General features: G+C 37.6%; 2 protein-coding genes across 4 annotated transcripts in view; one reads left to right on the top strand and one right to left on the bottom strand.

Annotated features, from left to right (window-relative positions):
• Positions 1 to 7,056, top strand: part of LOC306846676 (protein EFR3 homolog A-like) — a 72,358-nt gene extending 65,302 nt beyond the window's left edge. For 2 of the 3 annotated variants that reach the window (XR_013782098.1, XM_079380218.1), the window contains exons 20-24: positions 3,528 to 3,613; positions 3,699 to 3,747; positions 3,829 to 3,932; positions 4,245 to 4,294; positions 4,405 to 7,049. Coding sequence is in view for 2 of the 3 variants with exons in the window: in XM_079380218.1 (XP_079236344.1) it covers positions 3,528 to 3,613; positions 3,699 to 3,747; positions 3,829 to 3,932; positions 4,245 to 4,294; positions 4,405 to 4,510 (395 nt within the window). In the remaining variant the exon portion in view is untranslated. Of the gene's footprint in view, positions 1 to 3,527; positions 3,614 to 3,698; positions 3,748 to 3,828; positions 3,933 to 4,244; positions 4,295 to 4,404 lie in introns of all 3 variants that reach the window. The other variant, XM_079380217.1, reaches the window with a different exon arrangement.
• LOC306845790 (uncharacterized protein) overlaps positions 6,949 to 14,246 on the bottom strand; it is a gene marked incomplete at both ends in the record, with an annotated part of 34,997 nt that continues 27,699 nt past the window's right edge. Inside the window, 7 exons of the mRNA XM_079378772.1 lie at positions 6,949 to 6,981; positions 8,103 to 8,335; positions 8,451 to 8,557; positions 11,032 to 11,203; positions 11,687 to 11,788; positions 12,467 to 13,561; positions 13,643 to 13,714. Of these exons, the coding sequence (XP_079234898.1) occupies positions 6,949 to 6,981; positions 8,103 to 8,335; positions 8,451 to 8,557; positions 11,032 to 11,203; positions 11,687 to 11,788; positions 12,467 to 13,561; positions 13,643 to 13,714 (1,814 nt within the window). The remainder of the gene's footprint in view (positions 6,982 to 8,102; positions 8,336 to 8,450; positions 8,558 to 11,031; positions 11,204 to 11,686; positions 11,789 to 12,466; positions 13,562 to 13,642; positions 13,715 to 14,246) is intronic.

Below are 14,246 nucleotides of genomic sequence, written 5' to 3'. Positions count from 1 at the left end.
TAGGTTAAAGAGAACACACCGGTTCGAGCTCATAGTTCAGTAGCTTGGGTCTCAGGGAGAGTACTGATGAAGCATCATTTGACATTTTATTTGCCTTTTCTGGACCTGACTTTCTACCAATCGCAGTAGACCTGCTGCACTTGAGAAAACTTTTGAATAGAGGGTTTATTTTACACATAAATATGGTCACAGATTCCTTTTTTTTTTTTTTTTTTTTGACATTTTCAGTGCTGATTTGTGTGAACTAAAATTATTTAATAATTTATTATTATACGATTTTAATATTTTTAGCCCAATAAGCCATATATTGGCATATGCACTACTGTTCAAAAGTTTGTGGACATTTTTTTGTTGTTGTTTAAGAAAATGTATGCTTTTATTCAACAAGGATCCATTAAATGGATCAAAAGTGGCAAAGACATTGATAATAGTACAAATAAATGCTGTTCTTTTAACCTTTTATATTCAGTCTCCTAGAAGAAAATGTATCAAGATTTCCACAAAAATATTAGGCAGCACAACAATTTTTAACATTGATAAAAATAAATGTTTCTTGAGCAGCAAATCAGTATATTAGAATGATATATATATATTTGTGCTATCAATCGATTAAAAAATTTATTGCGATTAATCGCAAATTTTAAATACTAGGATTTACTTGTAAATGTGTTGAAATAAAGAAAAGCATGACAAACTAGTTTAAGGAAACAGAACCTTTCATACCTCCGCCAGGAATGATACATTATCCTTATTATTCTTTTGTTTTTATTCAGCCATTATCAGCCTTTATGCTGGCAATAAAACCTTTAAAGCCACATCGCTTCAATCCCAGTATACATTTACGCAACTATTATCAAAAGTATTTCTAAATAAATACAACAAAACATTTTCTTGCGACCTTACATGAAGTATTATGACGAAATGCATTATGAAGAAGAATTGGACTTGTTCTGCAGGTGCATTAGAGCTAAAATTAGCATCATGCTACGTAAGGCAATTTATGAGATTAATAGTACACTTTTACTCAGAACTCACTTTAAACCACCAACGAGTGTTTGTAATAACTTCCTTTTGCGATCACATGTGTATACACTTTGGGCGGCCGCGGTACTAAAAGTAGGCCAAAAAACTGCAGCCCACGGCTCTGTAATTTTCCCACGACTATTTTCAAAACAGCCCAATTGTGCGGGAAAACCGCGACCCTGGCAACACTGGTTCGCTGTACCCTTATCACACGAGTAAACATATCTCCCGCTTACTGTCGCTCTCTCTCTCTCTCTGCGTTCGCTTCACTTTTGTCGAGCCCGGCGCCTCATAATCACACAATCCCTGCATCCCAATGTACATACTATCCACCCTATCTGCCCTAAATAGTATTGAAAATTAATAATATCACAGAATTTAGGATGGATAGTGTGCACATTGGGACGCAGGCAACGATGACCTTCCGCGCTGCGATGACGGCAAGAAGTTGGGGTCCAACCTAATCAAACTATTAATTTGCGTTAAAAAAAAAATAACGCATTAAAATTTTTAGATTAATCGCATGCGTTATCGCATTAACGTTGACAGCCCTAATATATATAATTCAAATAAAATTATTGGAACAGTAAAGACAAAACTGCTCTGTTGGCTGTGGAGTCAAGACATATGATTAAAAGATGAATATGAGACAAAACTACAGAATGTCACATTTTATTATTGGGTGATTCAACACATAGATGTTTTACCAGCTAAGAAGTTCATCACTTAGAGTTTCATCCCTCTATCTGATGTGAGCATAAGTATTGGAACAGTTGCCTCACAGGTCTTTCTAAGTGATCAGCTGTGTCCTGTTGCATTAATTCTTCAGATATTAAAAGCAGGGAATGTGTCGCATCAGTTATATCCATTACTTCTGTATTCTGAATCTTGCATTCGATGATGACACACAAACCAGGATGAAGACGAGGGAGCTGACTTTGAGAGAAAAGCAAGCAATTTGGATGCTAAAAGAAAAGACAAAGTCAATTAGAGCTATAGCAAAAACAAAGGGTATGGAGAAATCAAGAGTTTGGAAACCACCAGCAACCAACAATGACCTGATCGGCTGAGAAAACAACGGTAGTTGATGACAGACAAATCATAAAAGCTGTGAAAATGAGCCCTAAAAGACGTGTCTGTAAAATCACCAACAACTTCCAGAAAGCTGGGGTGATGCTCTGACAATCTACTGTCCTCAGGAGACTTTGACACAGAATTACAGATGCTACACAGCAAGATGCAAACCTCTGACCAGCACCAAAAATAGAAAGGCAAGATTAGAGTTTGCAAAAAAGCACAAAGGTGAGCCAGAAGAGTTTTGGAACTGTGTTTATGGACCGATGAGACAAAGATGAACCTTTATCTAAGTGATGGGAAAGCAAAAATGTGGAGAAAAAAGGGAACTGCAAATGATCCCAAGCATACAGCCTCATCTGTAAAGCATGGTGGAGGTGGTGTCATGGCATGGGCATGCATGGCTGTCTCTGGAAGAGGCCCTCTCAGCTTTACTGATGACTTAATGTATGATGACAGTAGCAGAATGAATTTGGAAGGGCACAAAACCATCTTGCCTACCAATATTCAAGAAAATGCCACCAGATTCATTGGGAAGTGCTTCATATTGCATCAGGACAATGACCCAAAACACCCTGCCAGTTCAGTCAAGGAGTTTATAAGGGCAAAGAAATGGAAAGTCTTAGATTGCCCAAGTCAATCTCCAGATTTAAATCCGATTGAACATGAATTTCACCAGCTGAAGAGGAGAGTAAAGGCAGAAACTCCCCAAAACAAGCAACAATTGGAATTGGCTGCATTAAAGGCTGGGAAAAGTATTTCAAAGGATGAGACCAAGAGTCTGGTGATGTCTATGAGTCACAGACTCACTGCTGTGATTGTGCGCAAGGGATCTGCAACTAAATAATAGCTTTTAATCTTTTATATCTGCCTTATGTTCAACTGTCCCAATACTTATGATCACATCAATGAGTGGGATGAACTCTAAAAGTGCTGTTCTTTTTATTTGGTAAAACATCTATGTGTTGAAACGGCTAATATTAAAATGTGACATTCTGTAGTTTTGTCTTAATCTTTAGTGTAGTTTTGTATTGAAATGAGTTGTTTATAGAGCTGTTTTACTTCTGATGTGTCGTCAGCACTCTTGCCCTGAAACTCTCACTTTTACTTATGAATATTTGTTTTGAAACTTATTTTGCTGTGATTGCTGCCTGTGTTTGTGTGATTTGCATTTCCTTCTGTTTAATAATACTTTCATGCTGCTTTGCCTGAACATTACATTCATTAAACATGAGCAGTCAGTGTGATTACACTGGTTGGCTTTGGGAAATTCACCTCCCTTCATGAATAAGAGGCGAATTAAACCCATATATCACATATGCGAATACTGGGTTTAGTTTAGCACAAATCCAGGTAGAATCCATGCATGATTGGAGATATTTCAGTCCTTAAAGCTTCGATCATTTATATCATTGACTTTTGACCCACAGATGAAGACCGGCTGTCCCGTAGGAAGAGTTTTGTTGACACTATTTCTCTCCAAGTTGACATCCTTTCCAACAGCTTGCCCGATCAGGTACACTGGACATAATTTAATCATGCTTGAGCTGTTCAAAATGAAGAATTAGACTAAAGAACATATTTGTGTCTTTATCCTATAGTCTCAGCTTGCAGAGGAGATCACGTTTGAGACCCTGAAGAAGGCCATCGGTATGTGTGGATTAGTGTCTGCTCAGTGTTGGGGTGTGTTCGTATGTGTGTTAGCGTCTGATGTCTCTCCATCTCTCTCAGATACCACAGGTCTGGAGGAACAGGAAAGGGAGAGGAGACGGCAGGTGATGGAGAAGTTCCAGAAAGCTCCATTTGAGGAGATTGCTGCCCACTGCGAGTCCAAGGTACAGCTTGTGTGTTCTGCCAATCAGCTTGTTTGCATTTAAAACAATTGGGAGAAATGAGGAATGTTCCCATATGATTTTAATATTTTTTAGCCCAGTAAGCCATATATTGGCATATATGCACTACTGTTCAAAAGTTTGTGGACATTTTTTGTTGTTGTTTAAGAAAATGAATTATTTTATTCAACAAGGACCCATTAAATGGATCAAAAGTGACAAAGACATTGAGCTTAGGTATAATTGGTGTAAGTCTGTGTTGTGGTAATTAGAAGCCCTTGACGCACCATTTGAACTTCCTGTGTGTGTTTTCAGGCCAACATGCTGCACGATCGCTTGGCTCAGATATTTGAACTTACCATTCGGTAAGTTGACATTTCAGAAAGTATAATATTTAAGTATAATGTTTGTCATCTAATATTTTCAGCGTGAACTGATATTTGATTGGTTGTTTTGTCTATTCATCTCTGATCAGCCCTCCCCCGAGCCCATCGGGCACCGTGACGGTGACGTCAGGCCACGCCCAGTACCAGTCTGTGCCAGTCTACGAAATGAAGTTCCCTGACCTCTGCGTCTACTGAACCACGACCTTTCACCTTAACTCTATCACACAGACTCAACCTTGACATGTGACCACTGACCTTTATCACTCTTTATGTTTGGTCCTGTGACCTTAAACTCACTTGAGCCACTCATCTTCATTAGGCACCTTTCACTATAAATGTCACATACATTCATGTCCAGCAGAGAGAATGGGTGCGAACTGGACAGGTGCTTCATTCCTCCATTCTGCACCAATCAGCACGCAGACTTTACAACCAGCTGTCCAATCATACACCAGCACTGTAGAATCATGTAAATCGTATGTGTGTGGTTTACAGTTTGATTCTTGCACTAAAAGGCAGCTCTAGGAATCAAACTGAGTCTTTTGAACACTTGATTCTTTAGCTTCTTAATGTATAGATTCATAGGAGTCATTTAGGAAATGGCTCACTCTGGCTGCATTAAGGGAACCTAATTGCTAGCATTAGCTTAAGTGCTAGTTTATTATCATTAAGTCATTTCTAAGCCATCATCAGCAGAGAGATTTGAACATACAATAGGTTTCGCTCGCTTGAATCTCTCCTATATAAATGGTTATAGTGTATAGTATAGGCTATTTTTGACAAATACATATATATACTTTTAGATGAAATGATTGCTGATAGTTGCAGAGTGTTATTTGTGTTCTGTTTGCATGGCTTAGGCAATGTTTCACTGCAAACGTTTGTGAGTTTAGGCCTTTATTAATCTACAATTAGCCTTTAACTTCGATGTTGTGGATGTTAACGGGGCTTTTGTTCACCCAGAGTTCTTAGTGATCACTATGCTCTCCATTTTGCCTTCACTGTATAGAGAAACCAAAACATTTGCTTTTCATCACCAAAGAGCTCCGCCCACGCCCTTCCTTTATGGCCACACACGGCCGCCAATCAGAAACTGAATTCTCTTTGAGGGCGGGAACACCGCTGTGTTTTTGAACTCAAACCTCAGAACAGTTTCTAGACAACTTGGAACCCCAAAAATGATGGATATCAGTGATAAAATGATCTGCATTCATCAACCAGCTGTTTTTACATCGAGCCACAAGGGCGATAAAATGCTTTTTTTGCTTTTCAGGTGACTTTATTCATCTATCTTAGACAAAAATGTGTCATGTTGAATTCTGACCATTTATTTGTGACTGTTAGATGCTGAAATACTTTGCTGGAAATGTTTCACATCATCTGTGCTTCCTGTGGTGAGAGCTGTGATCAATTTCAGTTGCGTTTAGCTGGTAGAAACGTGTCTATGCACGATTGTTTAGGACATTTTGGTTGATTCTGAGGTGCTTTTCATGGATTCTGGGGGTTTGTTGTCATTTGATTGGCTTGTCTTTGTTTTGTGAATGTATATTTGTGGATGGAACGGCAAGTGAATGGACGGGCATTTGGTGAATTTGTATGCTGATTATGAATGCGATGCTGTTGCCATTTTTTTCTGGCCTGTGAAATGAATGGTTAGACTGTTTGGGACCAGAGACTTCATTGTGGGATTTGTATGCACAGAAAGTAAAGAATGTCTTGAATCATTTAAAGGTTAAACTTCAGAGGTGGCTTGTTCTAAATTCGCAATGGGATCGATTATTTGTCTCCTATAATTTCCATAATATCAGAGTTGATGACTGCAAGGTGGCAGATTTTCTGATCTGTCCGGGCTGTTAAAGGACGTATGAGGTGTTTTGAAGTGTTAATGGAAGAATTTCGGTGACATAATGTTGGTGGACAGGAAATAGTCAGTAGTTGACCTTTGGCCGTTGTGTTTTTCTCTCAGTAGCTCGCTGCATTTCAATAGAAGTTTATTTGCGACAAAATGCTGTGATGAAATCAGGCACATTATTTCTGTAAAATCATAAATAATTTCTAGAATAATGCAATATATTTTTGGTGTAATATTAAATAGGAATGTGTTGTTTTTCTGACACATCATCTGTAACGCACCTTTAGAGATGTGTGTGTGTGTGTGTGTGTGTGTGTCAAAGGGATACAATAAGTATATTTTTTGCATGCTTATTTTGTTTTGCATCAGTGAAGGGAAATCTTGTTAAGGGTCTTACTGTAACTGCTAATATCATTTTTAGTGTAATTCACAAGATATGTTTTATTTTCATCCTCGGTGGTACTTTAGTATTTATCACATGGTTTGTCTGAAACAGATCTTTAGTTATGTTTTATCTGTAACTCAACAATGATTTTTTTTTTTTTTTTTTTTCTGTTTGAATGGGAGAGAGGTAAAGAATAAGATGTTAGGTTTCAGGTTGATGTTGATGTGTCGATATTGAACAGAAATGGTTTTGTAGTCTTCTGTGTGAAGACAGTCCAGAGGACAGGCGTATGTCTACATGTATCATGCTAGATTTGAAATGCATAATGGTACGAACCACTGCAGTATTACTACAATACATGATTATGAAAGTTCCCATGAAATCTCTAGGTGTTAATTAGCCATATTCAGGTTCGCTGTCTGACAGTGTCTGCCACATTAACGTGCAATGAGATTTTATGTACGAGATCTTAAAGTCTTAATAAAGATTTTGTATTTAAATACTTACTGTTTCTGATTTCTTTTATAAATTCTCATTAAACAAGGCCACAATTTGTTTTTTTATTAAAATCAGGTTAAATTCAATACATACTATGATGTATACTTACAATTGTAGCTAAATGCACTTTTAAATAATATTTAAATAATGCATAATTTATTTCACATTACAGTACTGAAAATGATATTTTTTGCATTACATTACTGAGGGCCACTGAGAATCGTGCAAAAATTCATAGAATGTTTCTACAAATAGGCTTCTTTTTCACTTTATGCAATTATTTAATATTTATCTATTTTTATTTACTTTTTTGTGAAACAAGACTGACATTTCTTGATATTTTTCATGAGATTCAACTAAAAACTAGTCTTTGGCCTTCTTGTCATTTTTGACAAAGACCATTTGAGAGCAGACCAGTGTTTTTAACTGAAACTAAAACTATTAAAAAATTGTTAATTCATATAAGCTAAACTAAACTAAAATATTGGATGGAAAACTTAAAAAATTAAAAATATCTCGAAAAATATCTAAAATAAGTTGAAGCTAAAATATAAAAATTACTAAATGAAATAAAACCATTTTTACATAAATGCCCTTATTTGTTATTACACAGTTATAAGTTGATAAAAAATACTGAGAAATATAAAACTTAAACTGCTGGCATTTATGAGCCAGCATACAAAGTCTTTTAATAGGTCAAGCACCAGCAGAGGAGGAGCAGCATATCTTGGGTGATCTTTTGTAGCCGCTGGATACTGAGTGAGTTCAGACTGAGCTTAACTTTTCATTAAATGTGCATGACATCCTTTCTGACCCATTCCTCTATTGAGAGCTCCCTGAAAATATCAAAATTATAGAACTGCTTCATTCTACTGCTCCAGTTCTTCTTCCTCCTCTTCTTGTTCTTTTTCTTCCTCCTCCTCCTCTTCTTCTTTTTCCTTTCCTGGCTCCTCCTCATCTTCCTCCTCCTCCTCTTCTTCGATGTCCAGTTCTGGTTTGCTGTGTGGGGGTTTTTTGTCGAGTGCAGGTAGTGGTCGAGTGTGTGGTTGCACATGTGTGTTCTGTGTATTCATTTGAGGCCGAGCTGGGGTCATTTCATTGCTCTCCTCACTGGAATCCTGATTGGCTGATTGTGCTGAAGAATGAGGCTTACGGTGGCACGTTGCACGGGGCCCAGAACACTGAGTGGAGGTGACTGAGTGGTTGTAGTGTGAAGCCGCCATGCACTCGGCAATCGAATGATCGCAGACACACTGCAGTCGATCACACACACTCACACCTGAACCTGACACACATACACAACACAATCATTAACACAAACCTGACCTCCAAAGAAAATGTTCGTAATTTTAGTATTTTTGAAGTAGTTTTGCATGCATTATGTGTGTGTGATGCCATACATCGAGGCTTTCCATTATGGCAGCTGATGTGAGCGTTGAGTTTTCTGTTTTTCCTGCAGCCCAGAACAACGAGCTGCTCCAAACAGCACTGCTGCAGAAAGCAGCACCTGACACAGAGACACGTCAAGGACAGTCAGGACACAACAGAGCTTCACTTTAGTTGTCTGTGTGTACATCTATCTATCTATCTATCTATCTATCAATCAATCAATCAATCAATCAATCAATCAATCAATCAATCAATCAATCAATCAATCAATCAATCAATCAATCAATCAATCAATCAATCAATCAATCAATCAATCAATCAATCAATCAATCAATCAATCAATCGCTTGGCCACCCGTAAATTATTTTGTGTTTCTTATGATCTTATTAAAGCTTTTGATTGCTTAAATGCTTGAAAAGAAATGACTGATTTCTTTATAAAACATACATAGTGAATTTTAGTTTTTATACTAGATATACGTAGATTGATTCAAAAGTTTGGGATCAGTTATATTTTTTAATACTTTTGAAAGTCTCTTCTGCTCACCAAGGCTGGATTTATTTGATCAATTATTGTAAAATGATATACAGTAAAACCGTACTATTGTGAAATATTATTACAATTTAAAATGGAAGTTTTGTGTTTGAATATATTTAAAAATGTAATTTATTTCTGTGATGCAAGCTGAATTTTCAGCATCATTTCTCCAGTCTTCAGTGTCTTGTGATCCTTCAGAAATCATTCTTATATGCTGATTTGGTGCTCAAGAAACATGTTAAAAACAGCTGTGCTGCTCAGTAAGTCTGTGGAAACTGATAAAAAAAAATTCAGGATTTTTATTTAAGGAATATTTTAAAACTGTATAAATGGGTTTACTATCATATTTCAGCAATTTATGCCTCCTTGCTATACAAAAGTATTCATTTAAAAACATTATTATATACAGTATATTTATATACAGTGCCCTCCAAAAGTATTGGAACAGTAAAGACAAAATTGTTCTGTTGGCTGTGGAGTCAAGACATATGATTAAAATATGAATATGAGACAAAACTACAGAATGTCACGTTTTATTATTGGGTGATTCAACACACAGATATTTTACCAGCTAAGAAGTTCATCACTTAGAGTTTCATCCCTCTATCTGATGTGAGCATAAGTATTGAAACAGTTACCTCACAGGTCTTTCTAAGTGATCAGCTGTGTCCTGTTGCATTAATTCTTCAGATAGTAAAAGCAGGGAATGTGTCGTATCAGTTATATCCATTACTTCTGCATTCTGAATCTTGCATTCGATGATGACACACACAAACCAGGATGAAGATGAGGGAGCTGACTTTGAGAGAAAAGCAAGCAATTTGGATGCTAAAAGAAAAGACGAAGTCAATTAGAGCTATAGCAAAAACAAAGGGCATGGAGAAATGAAGAGTTTGGAAACCGACAGCAACCAACAACGACCTGATCGGCTGAGAAAATAACGGTAGTTGATGACAGACAAATCATAAAAGCTGTGAAAATGAGCCCTAAAAGACGTGTCTGTAAAATCACCAACAACTTCCAGAAAGCTGGGGTGATGCTCTGACACTCTACTGTCCTCAGGAGACTTTGACACAGAATTACAGATGCTACACAGCAAGATGCAAACCTCTGACCAGCACCACAAATAGAAAGGCAAGATTAGAGTTTGCAAAAAAGCACAAAGGTGAGCCAGAAGAGTTTTGGAACTGTGTTTATGGACCGATGAGACAAAGATGAACCTTTATCTAAGTGATGGGAAAGCAAAAATGTGGAGAAAAAAAGGGAACTGCAAATGATCCCAAGCATACAGCCTCATCTGTAAAGCATGGTGGAGGTGGGCTGTCTCTGGAACAGGTGCTCTCAACCTTACTGATGACTTAATGTATGATGACAGTAGCAGAATGAATTTGTAAGGGTACCAAATCTTGCCAAATCAAAACCATCTTGCCTACCAATATTCAAGAAAATGCCACCAGATTCATTGGGAAGTGCTTCATATTGCATCAGGACAATGACCCAAAACACCCTGCCAGTTCAGTCAAATAATTTATAAGGGCAAAGAAATGGAAAGTCTTAAATTGCTCAAGTCAATCTCCAGATTTAAATCTGATTGAACATGAATTTCACCAGCTGGAGAGGAGAGTAAAGGCAGAAACTCCCCAAAACAAGCAACAATTGGAATTGGCCGCATTAAAGGCTGGGAAAAGTATTTCAAAGGATGAGACCAAGAGTCTGGTGATGTCTATGGGTCACAGACTCACTGCTGTGATTGTGCGCAAGGGATCTGCAACTAAATAATAGCTTTTAATCTTTTATATCTGTCTTATGTTCAACTGTCCCAATACTTATGCTCACATCAATGAGTGGGATGAAGTCTAAAAGTGCTGTTCTTTTTATTTGGTAAAACATCTATGTGTTGAAACGGCTAATAATAAACTGTGACATTCTGTAGTTTGCTGTTCCAATACTTATGGAGGGCACTGTATATGGACTCCAAACTTTTGATAGCTGCTTGTCCTAACTTAAACTGAAGCATTTTTTCCAGTAAAGATGTGTGTGTTTGTGTGTTCTGACCGGTCCAACTGGTCCACTGGGTTTCCTGTCCCCTGCTGTCCACAGTAACAGCCGTAGTGTTGATACTCATGAGGACATCGTCCGGTCAGACAGTATAGCATTTCTCCCAGAGCAGACATGTCCCTCAACACCTGTCCAGATGCACTGTACTGGAGGAAAGTAGTGCTGCACTCTACAAACACACACACACACACACACACACAGATTAATGCTTCTTTGATTTTGGCATCTTGTCATTTCTCTCTCATAATTTCTGTGTCTGTTTGTTACTTATCCAATATAAGTATGTTTACATGCATAATAGTTTGATTTTAGCTGCACTAAAGCATTAATTTGCGTTTTTAAATTGGCAAGTAAACTGTTTAGCCTGACTGAAAATATACCAGGCAGTTTTGTGAAGTCAGACTAACAGACCTACTGTAAGTAATGCAATTTTATCTTGACTTTGTGCAGCATGAATACAAGTTAATCAGACTACAGTTGGCTACGGCTTCATGTGGATGTGCTGAAAAACAGAGGTGACTTGTATTTAAGGCAAGACACTACAGGCAAAACAAAGATTTTTTTTGCCTTTATAACAAGTTTCTTTTAGACTAGTGGAAAGACGTATGTATGTCTATGTATGTTTTTGTCCATTTCTCTCTATATTTCTCACCTTCAGAGTCATCTTGCTGCTGCTGCAGATCTGAAAGTCCAGCAGCCTCCAATAAAGACCAGGCAAAGAGCGGCGCCGCCCGTCTCCGGACCCGGTGAGACTCTGGGAAACGCACACAAATACACAAAACTGATTTCTCTGGAGTACAGACGGATGTGCAGGAGTGTTTGGACAATAGCTTAACATAATTTACCCAAGCAGGACAAGTTCTTGGATGAACATCCTGCTACAACATTACCATATCAATCAACCAATTAGATTTTAGGAACAGGGTTATCATCTACCAATCATTTTCCTCTAATTTCACAAACAAGTTTGGACTTTTCACAGTTCCGGGGTTGTCAAAGTGTAAGTGGACAACTTCTGTAGTGGTGAACAGAGACTACTGTACAACAAATATAATTTTTGAGCCCCCATTTTCTCAACAGCAAGAGAAAAAAATCTAGAATAGCGTTTAAATGACAAAAGAGGGAAAAAATATTTTTTACATTGGTCAAAAGAGAGAATGTCAAATTTGCCATCACTCCCTCAGCTGTTGTATCGGAAACAGCGTTTTATTCCAAGGTAATAAAACAGAAGTATAGTGTTATACATCATTTTTTTATATGAAGATATAAAAAAAACTACTGCTAGGTTTACGACATTATTAACTGTGAAAATGTGTCATCACATCCTTATATCAACCTAATTGACCATTTTCACAGACACAATCAGGAACACCTCCTGCTTGGTTAAATCATTGTTTTTATTGGAGCTGCTGATGTGGATTGTCACCATTACCAAATTTCTCTGATTCCTGTGAGCTGTCAGATGGCTCTTTCTCTTCCTCTTTCTCCTGCTCCTCTTCCTCAGCTGACTCCTGCTGAGCTGTAGTGGTCAATGACGGCGAGTGGTCCAGGGCAGGAGGTTTCTGGGGATGGGGGGTGGTTTCAACAGCAGCGCGGCCTGATGTTGTGGTTCGTGTGCTGACAGGTTTGTGAGGAGCTGTAGATGTGGTCTTGGTTGGTTTTGCAGCTGTGTGAGCTGTTGGTCTTGGTGATATGCTGTGAGGTTTAGGGAACAGCGCTGGAATGATCCACATTGATGGACTGACCTCTCTGACCCTGGATGGGATCATGGTGGTTTGGGTTTTCACCGATTCATCTCCTTCTTCATCACTTTTTAGATCTTCCTTACTGTTTTTCTTGTGCATTTCATCCTCTTCAGATAGAGATGGCTTTGTGTTGGCTTGTGTTTGAGTTGTCGGTTTGGTTGTGCTCAAGTCGCCTATTAAATCACTCTCTCTGTCAGTCTCTTTATCTTCCTCACTAGTCTTCTCCAGCTCTTCAATCAATATCTCTTTTTCCTCACTTCCTTTCATTAATGTGCGTTGCACCAAAGTGGCTGCAGCTACTGTGTTTTTATTGGTAGCTGTTGGCAGGGTTGTTTTGGGATGTGAGTATTGATTGGTGGTAATTTTAGTGGGTGTGGTCATCAGAACTATATAAGGGCTTTGACTGGCTTTTGTTGAATGTTCTTCTGTTTCTCTGTCACGTGCTGTCATTTCCTGTTCCTCTTCTCTCTCCTCTTGTGACTCGTCACTCTTTTCCTCTGTTGTGAGGTGTAAAGGTGGGCTGACATACGGTTTAGCGATGTCACTTAGGTCATTAGTTGTAGTATGTGCTGGTGTGTGTGTAACAGGTTTTGAAGTATTGCTTGCAGGTGACTGAAGTGCGTCTTCATCACTCTCATCGTCGTCCTCCTCAGATGCTTGTGTGTGAGTTTTTGGTGTTGTGTGAGGTTTATAGTGAGGAGTGTGTGTGTTTGGATGTGTGTTTGCGTATCTATCTGGTGATTCTGTGGTTGCAGTTAATGCTATGTTAATAGTCGGCTCATCTGTCATAAAACCAAAATATTACAGTCAGAGAACATGCTGAATGTTTTTGCAAATTCATTTTCAGTATAAGAAATGCTCACTGTTTGTGCTCCACTCCATTGCATTGTGGGTAGTAGGGATTTCTTCTTCCTGTTTGTCTCTGCCCAGCTCTTCTGTCGTCAGCACAGCAGTAAATAAAATACAGAAAGTGGTTTTAAAATGAAATGTTTATTTATATATTATAATAACTGTCTAATTTAGAATTATTGCGACCCCTCTGTGGAGTTCTATACATTTGATTTTGAAGGCAAGAATGCAAGGTGTCTTTGTTGCTGTTTTAGTCCTCATTGACTTTCATTATATAAACAAAAACATCTTCTTTTGTGCTGTGAAAAAACAATATTGTTTTTGCTAACTAAATTACAGCTAAAACTATTAGAAATGTTTTTTTTTTTTTTTTAAATAAAGTTGAAATAAAAAAAAAATTATGAAAAAATTTAACTTAAAAAATGTACACATAAATTAGAAATGTTGCCTTGGCAATTAACAGAAATAAAATCAAAGTTGAAGTATTCATATTACTCAAATTAAAACTGAAATAAATAAAAATTGAAGCTAAATAACTATAATAAACTGAAATTAAAATGCAAAAATCAAAATATAATACAAAATAAATAATAGAACATCATACACTCTTGGAAGCAA

This window comes from Barbus barbus (genome assembly GCF_936440315.1).
Source record: "Barbus barbus genome assembly, chromosome: 26".
Taxonomy (NCBI): Eukaryota; Metazoa; Chordata; class Actinopteri; order Cypriniformes; family Cyprinidae; genus Barbus; species Barbus barbus.
This window is presented reverse-complemented; position numbering and strand designations above follow the sequence as displayed.